General features: G+C 45.5%; 1 protein-coding gene across 3 annotated transcripts in view; it reads right to left on the minus strand.

Moving 5' to 3' along the window:
- Window positions 1-2,423: 2,423 nt before the first annotated feature.
- STXBP1 (syntaxin binding protein 1) overlaps window positions 2,424-21,004 on the minus strand; it is a 128,803-nt gene continuing 110,222 nt past the window's right edge. For all 3 annotated transcript variants that reach the window (XM_029612836.1, XM_029612835.1, XM_029612834.1), the window contains one exon: window positions 2,424-3,981. In XM_029612836.1, coding sequence (XP_029468696.1) covers window positions 3,924-3,981 — 58 coding nt within the window. In that variant the 3' untranslated portion in view covers window positions 2,424-3,923. The remainder of the gene's footprint in view (window positions 3,982-21,004) is intronic.

A 21,004-nucleotide genomic window follows, 5' to 3' on the forward strand; every position in this document is an offset into this window, starting at 1 on the left:
CAGCTGGACAGTTCAACACAGAACAACTCACATACATATATATATGCAAAAACCTGGACCCAGATAAAGACGTAAGTATGGGTAACTCAGTGACACACAGGCTATCAAACATCCAAATGTACAAGATTTCACACTATAAGCACATCGCAAGAGTCATCTGTCTGCAATTGCATGTACATGGGCACATGGACAATGGACAAAATCAAATAAGGGGTACACATAAAGCCTTTGTACACACACTGCCAGAACATCTGTGCACGAGCAGAGATGAGGATACACAGCAGTCCTCTGTGCTAGCAATGATGCACCTATATTTTACAGGGTTTGATGAGCATTTCTTTTGACCCAGCAGTTTCTTTCTGCTCCTTTGGGCTTCTACCTCAGTCAGAATCAGGTTGTGAGCCCCCATCAGGAGTTTTTGTTTACAACTAACTGGGAGTCTTTTCCCCTTTGTTTATATCTATTCCAGACCTCAGCTGGAGCCCATAACTGGCTCTTTCCTAAACCCTGCAATCATGGGCCCTAAATCTGGCCACTAGGTGTCACTGTTGTGCAATGAATAGAACGCTCTCTCCCTGCAGAGGCTCTGAGCTCTATCTCTGCAGCATCTGCAACCCCAGGGGTAAAAGACCTGTACCGGGAATCAATCCCAGGTTCCTCTGCACTGAACTGCTAAGTGATCCTATTCGATGAACATTTGTGAAAGGTTTAAGCTCTGCAAGGTTAATGCGCCAACAAACACTGACATGGAGATACATGCACAGGGAGATGTCTATACAGACAGGTACAGCCCACAACACTAGGTATGAGAACTCAAGTGTTTATTAGAGTACACTGGAAAAGAACAGAGAGCAGATCCATGATAGGACACACGTTGTGCTTCAACACTGAACATTTATATCCTAAGGTTTCAAATAAACAAAACTGGAGTCAGACAAGCTGGGTTTTTTTAATTCAATTTCCTCTCATAAATATTTTTATATATATATATATTTATATATAATATATAAATAATTGCAACAGAGATAATGGGGGGAAGGGAGGAACGACATCCACTAAGAAAGATCTGGAAGCATTTGCATCACCATTTCAAAGTAAAATAATTAATTCAGTAATAACAAATCTGTTACCATCTTTTCCCTGAGAATCACTTCAGAGGGGAAAGAGATGAAATGAAGAATGAATAAGGAGCTGGGACAGGGTGCTCACCTTAGCCAAGCCAACCCAAGCAAGCTGATCCAGTCTGCATTTTGCCCCACTGCATGCAGGAAGATGTAGTTCCATTTTTGTTAGGCAAATCAGAGGAACTCCCTGCATGCAGTGGGGCAAAACCAAGAGGGCTTCAGCTTGTGTGGGTTGACCTGAGTGAGGTGGCCACGGGAAGAAGAAATTCAATGCTTGTAAAAGGATGAGAGGAAAGAAAAGGGAATCATTGCAGAGTGTGTTGCCAAAACAAAAACACCGGACATACTACAGCGCCAGCAATGCAGGAAAACTCAAAACATTTTTACTGTTCAAATAGTAAAACACATCATTTGGGTGGTAAGCGATGTGAGAGAGTCTGCTGCTTTTCCTCTGCAATGCTCTCAGCAGCTTTTGTTAAATTGTATTTTTTACCTATTTCACTAACCTTTTGCCCCATGGAGACAGAATGGGAATCAGGCCCTCAATGTCATTTTTCTGAACACATTCCTTCCATATGCTGTTACATGTAATACCAGGTACCTCTGCTTTGATTTCTCTGCAATTTAATGTGACATTTGGCAACTGGTTCTCATGGTAGCCATGTGGCTTCCTGACATTTCAATTTGCCTAACCATCACAGTGTGTGTAAAAGGAACCGAGGGACAGAAAGGAAGTAAGTTTGCTGCCTCGCCCAGGCCAACACACAACAGGCTGATCTGGATCTGTTTCTGCCCCATTGCATGCTGGGAGATGTAGTTCACACTTTTCTTTGGGAAATCAGAACTACAGCTCTATGGGAGGGAGGAGCCAAAATCAGGATGGGGATTGAGCTGGTTGAAGTAGTGATCCCAGACTGAAGTCCAAAAATAAACTGGAAGTTTCACAAACTACAACACTGAGCTTAAGACATCACATCTACAGAATTAGTATTTTACATATGATCCTCAAGGCAAAAAGAAATACTGGGACTTGGGGATTGTGGAAAGCAACATTCACAGTCAAAACTGGGTCACAACGGGACAACGAAAGCATGAATTAAAGTGGGGCAAAGAAGAGCAGGGACAGGGTGAGTGGAAAACAGCAGTTTTTTAAAATATATATTGTTATCATTTTCACGTCAATACTGAAATAGAAATGGCTCCTGGTGATCTTTTTTCTCTCACGAACAATTGACATTTGACACGATACATTAAAAATTAAAGGAATGTTCAGAAGGGGGCAACTTGCAGGAGGAAATGTTAGGGGTTGTCCTGGCTTTTTAACTCTGCTCCCTGTCTTCTCCATCATTAAACCTCTAGCTCAGTACTGGGTGTTGTTTTTTTTTTATACACCCATCTTAAAGGATTCCAGGATATGTAGTTTTGCTTCTCCTAATCAGAAAATAAGGAATAAGATCACAGAATCCGGAATATTTGAGATAGGAAGATATAGAATGATCAAGTGGCAAGGAATTAGGTGACTAATCTGCATACTTTGGATACGGTTGACTCCCTCACCCTAATTAATCACTCAATCACTATTTCTTAGAACAGCTACTATTAATGCTACTAATTAAGGGGCCTTTTTACAAAAGGTTTCTCCCATGTTGTGTTTATGGGGAAAAAAAAGTTTAGTACATAAGGCCCTATGATCAGGGCCTTATGTACACTGCTAGTTGCGGGATCTTCAGTGCCTTATCCCCTTGCTGGCACCCCCTCAGGAAGCTGAAGGGGGTTCCTTCCGAAGATAGTGGCTCTCTTAGTTCTCTCTCTCACTGCCACAATCAAAGGGCAGCCCTCCCTCCAATGCAACATTCAGGCACGGAGTTAGCTGAGTGGCAGCCTATCGACAGACAAGGGCCACCCAAACTGAGCAGGCAGCCTTAGGCACGGGCCCAGTGAGAAATCCCAGCCTGCCTCGGAGTCCTGCTTTTGCTGTTCTACCAGTGCTTTGCAAATTCTTCTACCATTCATGGGGGCTTGCATGACAACTCTAGCAAGGCAGTATACTCGCCAAGAGGGGAGGGATGCAAGGATTGAAACCTTAATCCCATTTGCCTTCCCCCAACAGCAATCCACTTGTGCTGCAGGCCTGTCACCCCCTGCTCTTATGTTCAAAAGGCCAGAGCTGAGCCAGCCCAGGCTGTACCCCCATTGCAGGCTGGGAGATGTGCTTTTGATTTCTCTAAGAAAAGCAGGTCCCCAGTACCATGCAGTGGGAAGGGGTGGGGACTGTTCTTTTGACATGGAGCTATGTGGAAAGGATTTGGGCAGGAAATCAGAGGAGATGAGGCCCAGGTGGGTGCATGCAGGGGTGTGCATAAAGAAATGAACAGTCCCAAGCTCAACGTATTCCTCCTTGAACATAAAATCTACAGTAAATGCACAGTAACAAATCAAAATGATTTTAGCTATTTTCATTGCAGGCATTCCTGTTACAGGGTCACATATAAATAGTTGTTTGCATCCATTCATCCAAAGAAGACTATAGCAACAATAGGGAAAAGACTTTTCTTTGCATTTAACAACACAGTATATGCATTAGATTCACATTGCAGATTTTTCTTCTTCTTTTTTTTTTTTTTTTAGAAACTGAAAGGGGGTGGGTTTTCCATGGACACAAAGAGGCTGAGAGGCACTAGGAAGGGGGTGGGGGGGTTGTTTGATGGAGCGATGGGCCACATAAACCTTTGGGATGGGAAAGGGGGCTGCGTGGAGCCCTGGGAGGGAAGCGCTTAACCGCTGATCTCTTCGTCTGTTTTATTCATTTTCTTCAGCGCATCCAGGAGCTTCTGTGGGGTGAGGATGTGAGTGGAACCTGGAGGGGAAGAAGGGAGGAGAGGAGGGTGAGTAATCCCCATGGGCTTGGCAGCACTCTCCTATGAGTTACGTATTCCATCGTATGCACGGCGGCTCTCAGGCAAACCGACAACGTCTCGGAAAAGGCTGGTTACTTCAGTTGCCCTCCCTCCCCCAAGACTGAGTCAGAGTTTAGTGAAAGTCATCATTTACTGTTCCAGTATACAGCTATTGGACCCTACCAGTAACGTTGATTAGGGTGACAGAAGAAAGGGGAACCACCTACGCGCACTTCCTAGCCTACGTGACCTCTGAAGTTGGTTGATATTCTCTTTTTACCGGCTCATGGATTCAGGTGACCCATGGTGGGGAAAGTGATTAATTGGGTACACAGGAAATTTAGAAAAGCATTATGGACTAGGAAACTGACTGTGTGTGTGCTCTACGAGTCTGAATTTCCACTGGCGCAGAAACATCAACGGGATTTTTAAGTGATACTCTCCCCTCCCAGTTCCTTTACCTCGGGTTGAGCAGCAACCAAAATAAGAACCTTAACAGAAGGGTACTGGTTTGTTTCAATGAGGCCCCATGTTTACCGCACCTTATCCATCAGTGGCATGCCACTATGAATGAATTGGGCTGTAAACCAGCCCCAACACATTTTTTGAATGTTTGTTTTTTTTTCTTTTTACAGTTTTGTTCGTTAGGATTTAAAAACTTGCAGTTTCCAAATGGTGCCTGCTATGTTGCATGTCACCAACAGACACCTCACTAACTCTCTCCATCCCTTCTCGCTATATGCACCGCACACTTCTGAGAAGGGGGAGAACTGCTCAGAGGCATAACAGTGGTCATTTTGAGGTGACTTTAATATTTGAAATCCCTCATAACTAAACCTGTAAATAAAATTGCATCGAAGCATTGCTACAAAAAAATAAAGCTTCAGATGGACAAGGTTTGAAAAATGAGGACCACCTTCATAATCCACCAAGGATGTGAGTGGTGCCGCTACAGGTCCTGAGAGTAGGGGGACCAGAGAAGGTGAGCCGTCACCATAGGAAGTACTGCAGGCATCAGTCCTGCATGTGCGAGTGGTTACAGGTTAGAGAGAGAGCACGCTGGATCAGTCTGGAGCAGTGACGTGTCTACATGGGGAGCTCAAATTCAAGAAAGGGAGTTCTAGGTCATAAAGGAGACGATGGAAACGGTGCAACACTGAAATGAAGCACCGAATCTCTCAGCCTGAGGAGAACTGAGAGTCACCAAGGGCTGCAGGGGAGTGCAGAGTTAATCTGCTATTCTGCACAAATGGCAAGAAAGGAAGAGGGTGCAGCTTTGAAACAGTACTTTTTAACTACTGTTCTTTGGCTACAGGGACTGAAATGTCTGGTGGCAGGGAATAGGACTTCTCAGACAAAAAGGGTGGGCATAACAGCTGAAGCTCCGTGGGCCTTGTGTATCTATCTTATTATAGTCAATGGCTTTGGATCAGGTTCAGGGGCATGAAAGAAAGATGAAGACGTGCTTCTGTTTCACCAGTGTGCACATACCCAGTCAGGCTTTACACACAACTCACAGGTCAGGTTCACCGAGACGTTAACTGATGGGGACAGGAGCTTCGTGAGAGTAGGACCTCCACCACAGGTCCATTCACATGTCATCATTCTAGCAGTGAAAATCAAAGTATCCCTAGATAAAGTCAGCAGTGATGCTTACATACATTACCCATAATTCCTTGCAACACATGGAGCTCCCCACATGCTTGGAAGCTCCAAACTCTTCCCCCACCCATACAGAGTTTTGAGTAGGTTGGAAATGCTTGCAAATTGTGACCCATGGAATTATAGTATTGCTGTTAAAAGAATAGGTATATGCCAGGCCTTTTCACTGGAGAGAACCAGGTGTGGTAAAATAAAAAGCATGGTGTTGATGGCTTGGACGTGGACTAGAAAAAGGCCCATAGTGTGAGGAAGAGCAGTGGCAGTGGAGGGGGAGGAGTGCAGCGTGAACATGGACACATGCAGCAGTGGGGTGTGTGAAAAAGAAAGTCATCCTGGGTGGCAAAGAGAAAAAAAAATAAAACCAGTGTCTGAGGAGGGGAAAATACAAACAAAAGTAATTTGAAAATGTGTGTCCTTTAGCTACAAGGAAACCAGAAGGGAAGGGGTGGGAGAGGGGAAGAGGGAGGGCAGGATGTCTACTGGTGGCAGAGCACTCCATTTCTTTGCTTTTTTTAAAGCATGAAAAGACACATTATCTGCTACCTTGGGAGAGGATGGCTTTTTGAGATATGTCCTGGGTTGATTACCTGGAGCACTTAAAAATAAAACATTTCCACCCCACAGTGAGGCTAACTTTACTTTCTACATTGGATGAGGAGGCAGCATCATTACCGATTGTTGTTTTAAGCACTGACTAAAATCTTGACAACCAAGATGAGCCCCATACCAGCCACTCCTCAAGTTCTGCTCTGTGCTTATACTCCCTCTGCAAAAAGATAACAAATCGGATGGCCAAGGGCCACTGCCTGTACACAGTAACTGGGAACTATAAGAACATAAGGATTGCCAGGCCGGGTCTGACCAAGATCGAGTGAGCCCAGCATTCTGCCTCTGACAGTGGCCAATCCGGGTCACAGGTGCCTGGCAAATCCCATGAAGTAGTCCAATTCCTCTTACTCACTCCCAGGGATAGTAATAGCTACTTTTAGTCTACCTGGCTGTGTAATGGATTTTTTCCTCCAGGAACTTGTCCAAACCGTTTTTAAATCCCTCTATGCTAGTTGCCTTGACTACATCCGCTGGCAACAGATTCCACAGCTTGAAAATGCTCTGACTGCAAAAGTCCTTTCTACAATCTGTTTTGAATCTGCTGGTTGTTAGTTTCATGGAGTGTCCCCTTGTTTTTGTATTATTTGAAAGGGTAAATAACCGTCCTTCATTTATCCATGCTGTCCCACTCATGGTTTTATAAACTTCTATCATGTTCCCTCTTTGCCATCTCTTTTCCAAGTCTGCGAGGCCTCTCATCATAGGAGAGAGGTTCCATTCCCTTTATCATTTTGGTTGCCCTCCTCTGCACCTTTTCCAGTTCCGCTATATCGTTCTTGAGATGGAGCAACCAGAACTGCACACAGTACTCAAGGAATGGTCACACCCTGGCTCGATACAGAGGCAACATTGTATTTTCCGTTTTCTTTTCTTTTCTTTTTTTTTTTTTTTTTTTTAAATCATTCCTAACATTCTATTTGCTTTTTTTAACCGCTGCTGCACACCAAGCAGAAGATTTTCAATTTTTTGTCCACAAGGACTCCAAGGTCCTGTTATTAGTAAATTGTAAACTGCCATTAAAATCGTCTATGGTACCTGAAAACTGAAGAATTGCCAATGTAACGCCATGTTTTAAAAAAGGATCAGAAAGCATTTGATAAATTTCCTCATGAGAGACTTCTTAGGAAATTAAATAGTTATGGGATAGAGGGCAGTGTCCTATTGTGGATTGCAAACTGACTAAAAGATAGAAACAGAGAGAAGGACTAAATGTTAAATTTTCCCTATGGAGAAAGGTGAAAGCAGAGTTGCTTACCTGTAACAGGTGTTCTCCAAGGACAGCAGGATGTCAGCCCTCATAGATGGGGATGGCATCATCCAATGGAGCCCGGCACAGAACTTCGATTTCATAAATTCTAGAGCTTCCACCTTGCTCTACTGAGCTTGTGCAGCTGTAGTCCCTTCCCCGTCTCTCAGGAAGAGTCCCTCAGACCATGATACAGCAGATACATGGAAAAAACAACTCCCAGGGGAGGCAGGCGAGTTTCGTGAGGACTGACATCCTGCTGTCCTCACAGAACACCCGTTACAGGTAAGCAACTCTGTTTTCTCCGAGGGCAGTCAGGATGTCAGGCCTCACACATGGGTGATTCCCAAGCTAGAGGCTGCTGGAAAACAGGAAAAATGGGGGAAAGCATCACCATTTTCCTCCCTTTTTTGGTGAAGCAGCCGACCCATAAAGGCTCTAGGAGGGAAAAGAGTTGGGTATTTCACCTCAAAGAGACTGGACAAACTCCGATACTCAGCAAGGTGTCTGAAGACAGGGACTGAATGCGAGCAAGGGGCAAGAAGCCCACTAAGTCACACTAAAATGAACACAGTCAAGAGCTTCCTAAGAGTGAACTCTGACTAGCACCAGTAGGCCTAGGACCAGAGGGTACAGCAGAGGCACAAATTTCCAAGTACAAGAGAAAAAAGTACTTGGATCAAGACTGCAAAGATTTTTTTGTGTGTATGAGTCACAAGACAACTGAAAATGAGATGGGACTGGAGAGCCCAGCAGAAGAAAACTGCGGTTTATCATCAACTGAATAACAAGAAGGATTGGGCATGCAGAGCAATGCCTACAGTATGTCCAAAAGGAACAGCAAGCATGTAATCCACATGTTCATCCAGAGAAGTAGCATCAAGAAGTATCTGGGTCTGCAGCAGACACTACAAGTGCAAGATCTGACTTCCAAAGTTAGATGGGATAAAACCCCCGAGTGCTGAGGCATGAAGGGCTACTCTTCCTCAGGGAGCCCCACACCAAGATGCTGAGCAGGGCACTGAGACACTGCCAAAATTCAGCTGAATGATGCCAGGCGAAAGGGAAGCACCTCAGCCAGTGAACTAGCCAAAGCAGGGAAAGGATCATATACTCTTCTGTGAAGGTATATGCGATGACCACTCCCATGCAACCACGGGTTTCCTCCTGGACTGTCTGACTGAAAGTCAGATAAGGTGAACAACTGTTGTGGGACCGCCGGTAGCGGACCCATCTCTGGTGGAACGTGTGCCCTCGGGCGACGACGCAGCTGTAGAGGAGCTCCAGCAAGCACCGCAGCAGGTGAGACGCGTCCAAGTGTAGGCTGATAAGATTGACCTTGACCACCGACGCACCTATACGCAGCAGAAGAGATCCAAACAATGCAATGTTGGTCTCATGAGTGGTCCTCCGACTACTCCTAGCCCTTTCAGACCTGCCGCACAGAGCAGCAACTGCAACAGGGCGAATGGTGGTCATCGGATGAAGACATTTAGATGAAGACTGGAAATGAGAGGGCTTCATGGGTACTTGATTGAAGGTAGATGAACTCAGGTTGAGAAGGTGAGATAAGTTTGGTCGGTAGGAAAAGTGGTCTGAGGCAGGACTCAGATAGATTAAAGAAGGTGGTCTGAGGCAGGGCTCAGATAGATTGAAGAAGGTGGTCTAAGGCAGGGCTCAGATAGGTTGAAGAAGGTGTTCAGAGGCAGGGCTCAGATAGGTTAAAAATAGGAGGACTCAGAGTCACAGTGTCCACAATACTGTCTAGGAAGCCAGCCAAGCCTGGCTGGTTGTGGACCACAGTGATGGTTCCCAATACAGACTGTTAGAAGATTCTGAACGAAGACTCCGATAAGGCCTGCTCCGAGGGGCGCCCTCCACAGCCAATCAAGGCCAGGTGCGGACCACACCGACGGAACAAGTTTTAGGATAGAGTTCATTCGTGATAACGAAGGCAGGTTACGTGAAGACATCTGGCGATGAAGGTCAGGTTACGTGAAGACATCTGGAGCACAGAAGCTTGACGAGACAAGAGACCAAGGAACGAAGAACAAGTAGTCAGAGACAAGGGGGATCCCACATGGAACGAAAGCCTTGAGAAGCTGGAAGACGAGAGTCCTAATGAGGACTAGCTCCTTGCGAAGGCAAGGAAGGAATGAAGCTTGAAGCCTTTTATACTGCAGAAGAGGCGGATCCATTGATGACATCAGCAGTGCACCACTCCCATGCTGTTCCTTTAAATAGGGAGAGAAAAGCCGGCCTCGCCCCCTAGGAGGAAGGAGGAAGCTGTGCAGGACCCTGGACAGCGGCCCTGCTACACACCGAATGCTGAAGAAGCTGAAGAAAGGCCTCAGGGCAGGACTTGACACCGGAAGCGGCTCCCTTGCAGCTGAAGATGGAGGAAGGGCAGCTCCCTGCCGCAGGAAAGTCTGGGGCTTCAGGCCCTCTTTTCCCAGAAGGCCCCAGGTACGTTGGTGGCCTCTGAGCCACAAAAGAATGCAGCAACACGGCTCCGGACCGCACTGGGTGTTGCAGCACGACTCCTACCACGCTGTGACAACGCTGGTGGCCCCCAACCGCTGAAGATAAAAATAGCACGTCTCCTGCCGCCAAAAGTGGAAAACATGTCGGCGGCCTTGGGAGATGGCAGCACAGCTCCAGCCGCAAATTGAGAAAGGCGGCAGCCCCTGGGCTGCTAAAGAAATGAAAGGAAGGTGGAGAGACTGCCCGGACAGGGAAGAATTATAACAACAACACAAGGAGGCAGACCCCTGGGCTGCTGGACAAAGGGTACAGCCTCTAGCTTGTAAAAAATACATATGGGAGACTTTCCAACTATACGAACCCCCTGCCAATCCCAGCAAGGCTTTGCCGCTGAGGCAGATACAGTCCACAGGGCCCATCTCCCCTCAGTAAAGATACTGAGAGTCCTAGACTTCAGCAAGATGAGAACAACCTGAGGAAGAAGTCCATAAATCTCTCTGTTGAGAGCAAAAGCAGGAAAGCTGCAAGAGGCAGCCCCTGTGGAAGAGGACTTCCTCACTGATTTGGGAACCAGAGAAGGAACAGTCTGATCTGTGGAGCAGATTGCTCACCAACTGAGACTAGGTATCAAACCTATGGACCAAGATTACCCATTTTTCCAACTAATAACTACGTGGCACATCAGCAGAACCGACCACATGGATAAGGACTGCCTTGTCTACCAACGAACGAGTCTACCAACAGGGTCATCTCTAAAAGAGGAGAAAAGAGCCCGCAAGTAACTGCAATATGGGTGGGGAGCCGCTTTTGCCTGATCCTCCATCCCTGATCCAAGTTGCCCAAGATAGAGTGAGCTGTCGGAAGGCAAATCTGCCAGTGAAGAAATAGAGGGAGGAGAAACCTCTGCTTAGAAATAGAGTGCCACCCAACTCAACATCAAAGAGTAGAAGTGGCATGAAATGAAACTATGTAGATTGTGCTCAGCAGGTATCCAAAGAAGCACTCCACCCATGCAAGAGGAATCCTCATCTGCTACTGGGGAGTAGATTTCCAGGAGAGGGAATCTCCGACTCTATAAGGATTCTTGATCTGGGTAGCTCATTGCCCACCACAAGACACCCCCGCTGCGCAATAGTGCAACGGGGAAGCAAGAGCTCCTGATGGGCGGTTTTCGGATCCTGTGTGAAACCAGAGGGCAGCTGCCTCTCAGAAGCTAAGCCAACCTGGAGGATGGGATGTGAAAAACAATCCATTCTTTGAACAGAAAGCAAGGCACTGAGAGGGAACCTACTGAAGACACCTCTCAAAGTCAAAAGTCAGACCTCTCACCCCCAAGGTGGGGGGGGGGAGAGTGCATTGTTCAATCAGATCAGTTAGATTCCAGAAACTCTTCCACTCTCCGGATGATAATCGGGCACAATTGTTGACCTATGAGGTCTTCATGGTGACCAGAACAGTTGCTGGTAGACGCCTAGGTGGACCATAGGGCCAACCAGGCACCGGAAAACCCAGAAAGTGACCCAAATGGTCCACGTTGCTGCACTGATTCATGCAAATCAAAGGCTATAGCATCACCCTGGTCGGTATCACGCACCGGAGAGGGAATGTGTCCAGGAGGTTCCCCCTAAAGGGGATTCAGAGCAGAAGCCAATGAGGTTGGAAGCCCGTAAGGGTCCTGTCCCCTCCTGAAAGTGGAAGGTACCATGGTATCCATCCCAAAATGGAGTGAATAGGATTGTATTCTCAGCCAAGACCTCCCAGCACACCGGCTACTGGGATATCTGCTGGCACCAGAAGAACACATGCACACACGCCAGACTGTACCTAGTAATGGTGGTACCTGCGCTAAATCTGCATCCTATAACAGCAGTGCTGGGCACCTTCGCTGCGGTACTCCATCAAGCCGACAGCGACACACATGCACAGAAAGACGCAGCACCCATGGGGCTAGCAGACCATGCCACAGCCATGTGTAAGGTGTCACAACTGGTATTCAATTGCATCCCCCAGGTGCCAGTCACATCAAATACAATTAGTTTCAATGGATGTAATTTCACTATATACAAACGTGTCTTTAGTGGCTTTAGATGTGGTGCAAGAAACTTTATCCACTCTGGTCCATCGGATTCCAACATCATTTTTGTTAAAGCTAACAGAGTTAGTATTGAAGCGTAATTATTTCTTCTTTGGAGGGAAATTTTTTCTTCAAACCCATGGAATAGCAATGGGGGTCTTCAGTTGCCCCCACGATTGCAAATCTGGTGATGAATAGACTTGAGACACAGATTATTTATAAATCTCCTTTTTTCAGAATGTATGCCTATGGATTCGTTACATCGACGATCTTTTTTTCATTTGGACATCAGATCCATTAGACCTGCAGCGTTTCCTGCTTTGGTTAAATACAATAGATAGTGACCTGAAATTTACATCGAAAGTGGATAATCAGCAATTATCTTTTTTAGATATTATGATTATCAAAAATGGAAACCAGATTTGCACCACTCTCTATCGGAAGGACATCAACAGGAACAATCTCTTGAAATACCAGAGTTTTCATCCAAGGGCCTTCAAAAACGGCCTCCCAGTGGGCCAGTTTTTCACCTACGGTGAATATGTTAATCTTTGAAAGACTTTAAACATCAGGCATATGATTTGGCCAAGCGGTTTTTTGAGAAAGGCTATCCTCTACAGGTTATCCGAGAGGCTTACAAAAGGGTGCTATATTCTCCGAGAGAGGCACTTTTATTGTACCAAAGATGGAGAACTGAGTCTCGAGAAGTGTATGTACTACAATTTACCAATCATGCATCAGACATAGTTAAAAGTATACACAAACATTGGCACATCCTTCAACTTCACCCTATGTTTAAGGAATCACCCTTAATTTCGTTCCAGAGAGGAAACAATATTAGAAATCATTTAGTGAGAGCAGCTCTGTCACCTTCTTTTCAAACATGTACAATTGGCCATCACGAAATCTGCGGTCATTGTGACATGTGTCAGAATGCAATGACTGGTGGGACTTGGACGGATCCAATTACCAAATTTGAATACAAAAAGAAATTTTCTACTAATTGCGACTCGCACCATGTTGTGTATCTGATACAATGTTCTTGTCCTCTATTATACATTGGTCGCACGTCGAGACCTGTTAGAACGCGTTTAAGGGAACATAGAAGTAGACTCAACACAGGCAATGTGGAAGCACCAATTGTGAAACACTGCCTGCTAGCCAGCCATGATTTTTCAGACCTCCGGTGGACCCTCTTGGATATGTTCCCAGAAAATATCAGAGGGGGAGACACCAAGTCCCTGTTGAATTACAGGGAGCAAAGATGGATTTTCAGACTTGGTACGGAATTCCCTCGAGGCATGAACGAAGCCATCGAGTGGACTTCATTGATTTAAAGGGCAGTTTAATCTTCCAATAGCATCTCTTTGTTTGCCGGGTTTTAAATCCGATTGGCCGGTATTTGAAGCTGTATGCAGCTTTAAATGCACCAGTTACAAGATGGCGAATCCCACTCTATGCCGTACAACATAGGAATTTGCTTTTTGACTCCTAATTTGTAAGTTTTGATAACATTTTTGGGCAATGGTCGATGGAGTGTGTGCTTAACATGCTTTTGATATTTCTTTTAGTGTCTAAAGCCCCTGAAGAAGAGATTTTCGAAACACCAGTGGTGTCGGGCATTCGGTAGAGCAAAGCTGACAAGCTTTTTGCTCTAGACTGTTTTCTTTGGAAAAGATAAGTGGACTTTTCCTTCATTAAATTGCACTGGATTGGAGTTAAAGCTTTTATATTATACAAAAAAAAGGGCATCTTTTTCAAAAAACTTCTGTGCTTATATTAGCGGCATATGTTAACGTGATTTTAAAAAAAGGATATAAAAAAGAAAAACCAGGGACACCCTATAATTATAAAAATCGAGCTAGCACATTCATAATAACTGCATAAAGATTTGAAACGCTGTTTCAGCGTATATGTATAGCTGCTCATATATGAGGGTGAGCCCGTTTTGATAAGTTCACGTTGTTATATGTGATTTTTCTGTATTTTGTTGGTATTCTATCACATATTTCACCAGTTTTTTTGATATTGGGATATGGTAGTGCCGCCACTCACAGCACCCCAGCACTCCATGCTGCTGACAGTGATAGTAGCGCCCCGGCAGTGTGCGAATGAAGGCATAGACACCCTCACCAATTGCAACCCCACTGCCAGTGCTCCACTGTCTCGATGACACACTATGGCAGCAGCAGTGTTCAAAGAGTGCAAACAAGGGCAACTGTGCTGTTTCGCCCTACGTCACTTGGAGGCGCCCTTTGCAGGTGGCATTTCCATGGTGCCCCCTTCATTGCTGGTATCCTACAATGCTTAATCGCCCAATGACAAGGACACCTGTGGCACTCAAGACGTGGAAGATGCCTCCAGCACCCATCAACGTGTCTGACATACGACGGCGACCATGGTGCTCGACATCATCCATGGCATGTGATAGCAACCATAGTGCTCCAAGGTGATCATGGTGCATGGTAGCAGCCCTGGCACTCGGTGCCCAGGTGCTTGGGGTGAAAATGGTGCCCTATGTGCAGGATTGGAGACAATGGCACCACAAGTGTGGAGGATTAGCCTAGTGGTTAGAGCAGTGGGCTAAGAACCAGAGACCAGGGTTTGAGTCCTGCTGTCGTCCTTGTGACCTTGGGCAAGTCACTTTACCCTCCATTGCCTCAGACACAAATTTAGATTGTAAGCCCTCTGGGGATAGGGAAATACCTACAGTATACCTGAATGTAATCCACTTTGAAGTGCTGCGAAAGTGGAATAGATATCTAAATAAACAAGTGGCCAATGGTATGAAAGCTGCCCACACCACTTGATGGCATCCATGGCACCTCTGTCCAAGGCATGCAATATTGAGGCATCTGATGGAGACCCAATGGTGCCCCTGGTGCTCAATGGCAGTGAGGGCAACCTTAGTGCCCAAAGGCAGTCAAGGCTCTTGACAGTGTCAAGGGCCTCCATGGTGCCAAAGGCAACGATAGCACGCTCAATGGCAGGTGTGACAAGATGACTTTTTATGGCACTTTCGGTGCCCATCTGGACATATCCAATGATGCTACTTTGCCCCTTTTATGGCAATGGATGGAAATCACAGAGCTTGCCAATGCCCATGGTACTCGACCCAAAGGCATCGACAGTGTCCATGGAATTCAACCCAAAGGCATCAATAGTGCTTGATAATATCCATCGATTATGCCCACAGTGTTCGATTGTCCCCATGGTGCTCAATAGCATCTGTGGCATTAATGGCTTGATGGCCATCTTGCTATAGTGCTCAACGGCACAATGCTGCTCAATGGCATTGATGGCTTCAGTGGCTCCCATGGTACTTGATAGTGCCAGTGGCACCCACTAGCATCTATGATGCCCAAAGCACCTGAAGGTACTTATGGTGCTCGAAGGCATTGAGGGCGCCATGCTGTCACAGCCGCCATGCCATGGTACTCGATGACACCCATGCCGTTCAACGGCATTTATGGAGCTTGATGGCAGCCATAGCCCTCAATGATGCCCTCAGTGCTCAATGGCAGCCGCTGCACCCTTGGTACTCAATGCACTCCTGGGGCCATTAGTGCTCTGGCATGCATGTGCACAGGCAATCGATTCCAGGCATGGCACTGATGGTGCATATTATGACAATCTAACTAGGTGTGTTAATGATTAAAAGAAAAAACATTGACACCTGGATGGTGTTATATAATATATGAAACCATCTCCTGCCATCCTAAAAATTTTTTTGAAGATATAAAAAAATCTTTTATATAGAATGAGAAATTATTATCATTAACATTGCTGAGCTGGTATATAGAGGGTCACCCGTGCATAAAAAATACTTAAAGATACACCGGGTGAATTTTAGTGTATGGTACTGATGGTGCATAGGCAAAGCTGATCGCCAAGGCTGCTGCTCACCCTCTGTCCGAAGGAGATGAATTACCAGATTGATCTGACATGCAGGAGGGGAGGCCACATCATCCAGAGCACCTGCCTAAAAGACTAGTTCCCCAGAGTGTGGGGAGGATGAGCTCTCCTCTCCATGGGAACATCTGGTCCTGTATTTCTCCATGGTCTGAGCCTCCATTGATACCCAGCGGTTGCACATAATTTCCTGGAACTCCTGCCTGGGTAGGAAACCAGGTAAGTCAGGCCAGCAGCCTACTCTGACCATAGTAGACTGCACACTGCCAGCCCGAATAAGCACCTAACAAAGGCAAAAAGTTAAGGAGAGAATAGGCAATAAGCTGCAGATGCTGCATTATTTATTAAGGAGAAAAACCTCTGTCGGCTGCACAGTGCACAAGGACCACCATGCAGCCAATAGAGAGGTGCTTGAAAGAGAGAGAAAACAAATTAAACATAGACTACCACAAGGCAAAATATAAAACACCAAGGCTCTGCCTGAAAAAAACAGCTGCTTGCAGGTCCAGAAGGATCACAGCCTTAGCTGTGAGGAGAGCAAAGCTGAACCCACGACCACACAGCTTCGCGGAAAAAGAAAGACTGAGGGACTCCGCCTGAGAAACAGGGAGGGGGCTACAGCTTCACATTCTCAGTAGAGCAGCTGAAAGCTCTAGAATCTTTGAGATCAAAGTTCCATGCTGGGTTCCATCAGATGATGTCACCCCCATATGTGAGGCCTGCCATCTTGCTTGTCCTTGGAGAATAGTGGAGTGCCCCAGGGATCTGTTCAGGAACCACTGCTTTTTAATATATTTATAAACAACCTGGAAATGGAAACAAGTGAGGTGATCAAATTTGCCAGTGACATAAAATTATTCAAAGTTGTTAAATCACAAGAGGAGTGTGAGAAATTTCAAGAGGACCTTGCAAAACTGGGAGACTGGGCATGCAAATGGCATATGAAATTTAATGTGGACAAGTGCAAAGTGATGCACTTAGAGAAGAGTAACCCAAATTATAGCTACACAATGCAAGGTTCCACATTAGGAGTCACCATTCAGGAAAAGAATCTGGGCGTCATTACATTGAAATCTTCTGCTCAGTGTGCAGCAACAGCCAAGAAAGCAAATAAAATGCTAGGAATTAGGAAAGTAATGGAGAATAAAACAGAGATAGAGTGGAGCTAAATTAAAGCAATCATGGGACAATAAATATGTGATCCGTTCCCTCAAGGGGAGTCAGGGCAGTGGAACATCTTTTTCGATGGGGGGGGCCATATAAGCAATCCACCACCCCTGCCCCCCCCCCCCACACCCAATTTTCTAGTTGCTGATACCATGTGGAGCAAAAAGTTGGCTGAGCCATGACCCATCCTATTCCGCTGTTTATGGAGGGGAGCTAACTGGGATTTCATAGATAATTCTAGTGTGTTTCCTTAAAAGAACTGTTGATAAGAATTCTAAGACAGAAGATGCCAGAGAAGTCAGGAGCAAGTGTGGGGATTCCACAGGACCTCATAACCCATTCTCCCCAGCAGTACCCTTCAACTGGAAGCAGTCCTACGCCTCATGAGAGATGGCCTGAACCCCAGCTGGCTAACCTTGCTAGTACTGTGGTGGCATCCGAGCCCTGATATTTCCAAGTTTTCCCTGCATAATGAAGAGGAGATGCCCCTGCTAAGAGGAAGTATCTCTTTCTCAAGAATTGTAATTTGTTCCTATAAAAAACTTTATTTTCCTACTGATGTAAATAGCTACCTCAAAATAAAATACAAGCCACTAGGTATCCCAACCCATTGTGTGGAGTACTTCATTGCATCCATCATGGCTCCTTTTCAAATATCCATGACTCCCTAAATGTGACTTCTGCTCACTTCAATTCTGTAACTGGGACAGGGAAGTGGCTATATTTCAGTAGGGTACCTAACTGCAGTCCAGCACTACCACCTCACACAGTAGGTTGTGGTGGTGGTGTTGGACTGCTACTCTCCCTCTCCTGTAGGTTTCAACCCCTTCTTCATCTCAATCCCACTCTTTTTCTTCCTTTGAGGCCTACTCCATCCACCTATTCATCCTACTACCTCTCCAGGTAGCTGTCATTTATCAACCCCCTAATAAATCCCCCTCCTTTCTCACTGATTTTAATTCCTGGCTTTCCTTCTTCCTTCAACCATCTTACCCTTCCCTTATTCTTGTCGATTTTAAAATCCATGTTGATGACGCCTCTGACTTTTATGCCTCAAAACTTCTTTCCTTAACCTCCTCATTTGACCTCCAAATCTTCTCTACTGCCCCTATTCACTAGCCTTGCCACTGCCTTGACCTAGTTCTTTCCTCCAACTGATGTCCACTTTAGTTCTTCCTATCTCAGACCATCATCTGATAACTTTCATACTTAACTACCCTCTCCCATAGCCTTGTCCAGTCACCACCAACACCTTCAGGAATCTCCAAGCTATCAACCCTTGTATCCACTCCACTACTGTTTTATCTCTCCTTTCCTCCACTACATTGTCTGATTCAGTTGACAAAGCAGTTTTTTCTTACAACACTATACTCTCTTCTGCATTAGACACTCTTACCCCTCTCCTTACCTGTCCTGTAAACCCCAGCCTAGAAAGTTCCTGTGCCTGCTCTGCAGAACATCTTTGACTAAAATGTTCATACATTTCAAAGTCATGCTGACCTCCTACCAGTCTGCTATTGCACTTGCCAAGCAAGACTATTACGTCCATTTGACATACTCTCTTACATCCAACCCTTGCTTTCTCTTTGCCATACTCAATTATCTCCTTAATTCCTTTGCTTCCCTCTTCCCCTTCACTCTCTGCCCCGACCATGATTGACATCTTCCATAACAAAACTCATAAAATTAGTCTTGAGTTCTCAACCAGGTCACATCTTCCTCCCTCTTGTCCACTTCTTTCCTCTACCCTTCCCCTGGCCTCTGCCACTCTCTCCCCTCCTTTTCTGAAGTTACAGTGGAGGAAACTGCCCATCTTCCCTTCTTCTACAAACTCACTACTTGTTCCTCTGAACCTATTCCCACCCAGTTTCTCAGCTCTATCTCCACTGCAGCCAACCCTTCCATCTCTCACATCTTTATCACTTTCCACTGCTACTGTTCCTGCAGCCTTCAAACATGCTGTGATCACATCACTCCTCAAAAACCCTTACTGGACCCTACTTGTCCTGCCAACTATTGTCCCATCTCCCTTTTGCTTCAAAAATACTTGAACATGCCATTCATCACTGTTGTCTTGACTTTGCTTCATCTCAAGCCATTCTTGACCCACTCTAGTATGGTTTTTGCCCTCTACATTCCACAGTATCAGCCCTTGCCAAAGTCTCCAATGACCTTTTTATGGCTAAGATCAATGGCCTTTACTCAGTCCTTATTCTCCTTGACCTATCTTATCTTCCTTGACCTGCTTTTGACACTACTGATCACCACCTACTCCTTGATATTCTGTCCTCACTTGGATATCAGGACTCTGTCTTGTCTTGGTTCTCTTCTTATTTATTTATGTACAGGTATTTACAGTATATACCGTCCTTCCCAAGAAAAGAACAGAATGGTTTGTAGGCTAAAACATATATAGTATGTACATGTAACAACATTATAATCTTCTTACCTCTCCCATCACACTTCTAGTGTCTATTCTGGTGAATCCTCCTCTACTGCCAACTCATTATCAATTGGTGTACCTCAGGGTTCTATTCTAGGCTCTCTTCTCTCTGTATAGTAATTCCCTTGATGCTCTAATTTACTCTCATGATTTTCAATACCATCTTTATGCTGACAATAGGAAAACTGCTTCTAAGCTACTAATATTCATTCCTGTAGTACAACAGATCAGTCCAGACTCCTGGGTTTTGCCTCCCTGCCAGCAGATGGAGACAAAGTTTCACTGACATTGGAAATAACCCAGTGTGCCATCTTCAGACCCTCAGTATTGACCTGTACCCAAGAGAAGATGACAGCAACAACCATAAAATAGTAAGCAAACTTCCTCCCCTCCAACAAGCTGGAAGAAGGTGAGGTTGCACAAAATGTCAATGGAAAACTCGTTTCCCAAATTTAACATAAGCGATCAGCATTGAAAACTTCCAACAACTCTACACTATATACAAAGCAACAGTACAAGTGGCAGACTCTCCTCCCCAGTAAATGGGCGGGTCTCTGGACTGATCTGTTGTAATACAGGAATGAAAATTAGCAGATAAGAACCAATTTTCCTTTCCCTGTACATACCCAGATCAGTCCAGACACCTGGGATGTACCTAAGCTCCCCTTAACTCGGGGTGAGATCTGGAGATTTCTGCTCGTAGAAAACTCTCACCAAAGCATATGGAAGCTGGAGCCCCGACATCTAAGCAATAAATCTTCGCAAAAGTATGCAACGACTTCCCAGTAGCTGCGCAACAACTTTCATGCGAAGACACCTATTGTGACTCAGCTCAGGAAATCGCTTGAGAACATGTCAAGTGCACCCCTAAACCCCCAGCAGTGGGCACCCTTTAGAAACGTAAGTTGACTCGATCGCTTCCTTCAGCCACCGCACAATTGTAGCCTTAGATGACTTATTTCCCTTCTTTGGATGATTCCACAGTACAAAGAGGTGATCCGATCTACAGAAATCATAAGTGGCCTTCAGATACCTCAATAATGCACGCCTCCTATCTAAGAGCCTAAGCTCCCCCACATGAGGCGTAGAGGAATCCAAATCTGGAAATCTGGAAGCTCCACTGACTAACTAAGATGGAACACTGAGAGTACCTCAGGCAGAAAAGAAGACACCATGCATAAAGATACCCCCGAATCAGACATCTGTAGGAAGGGATCTCAACAAGACAGCATCTGGAGCTCTGAAACTCTCCTGGATGAACAAATAGCCACCAAGAAAACCACTTTAAGAGTCAAGTCATTAACCGTAGCTCTCTTTAGTGGTTCAAACCAAGCATCACACAGACCTCTAAGGACTAGATTCAGATTCCAAGATGGACATATGTTC

Source organism: Rhinatrema bivittatum, chromosome 8, assembly GCF_901001135.1.
Source record: "Rhinatrema bivittatum chromosome 8, aRhiBiv1.1, whole genome shotgun sequence".
Lineage (NCBI taxonomy): Eukaryota > Metazoa > Chordata > Amphibia > Gymnophiona > Rhinatrematidae > Rhinatrema > Rhinatrema bivittatum.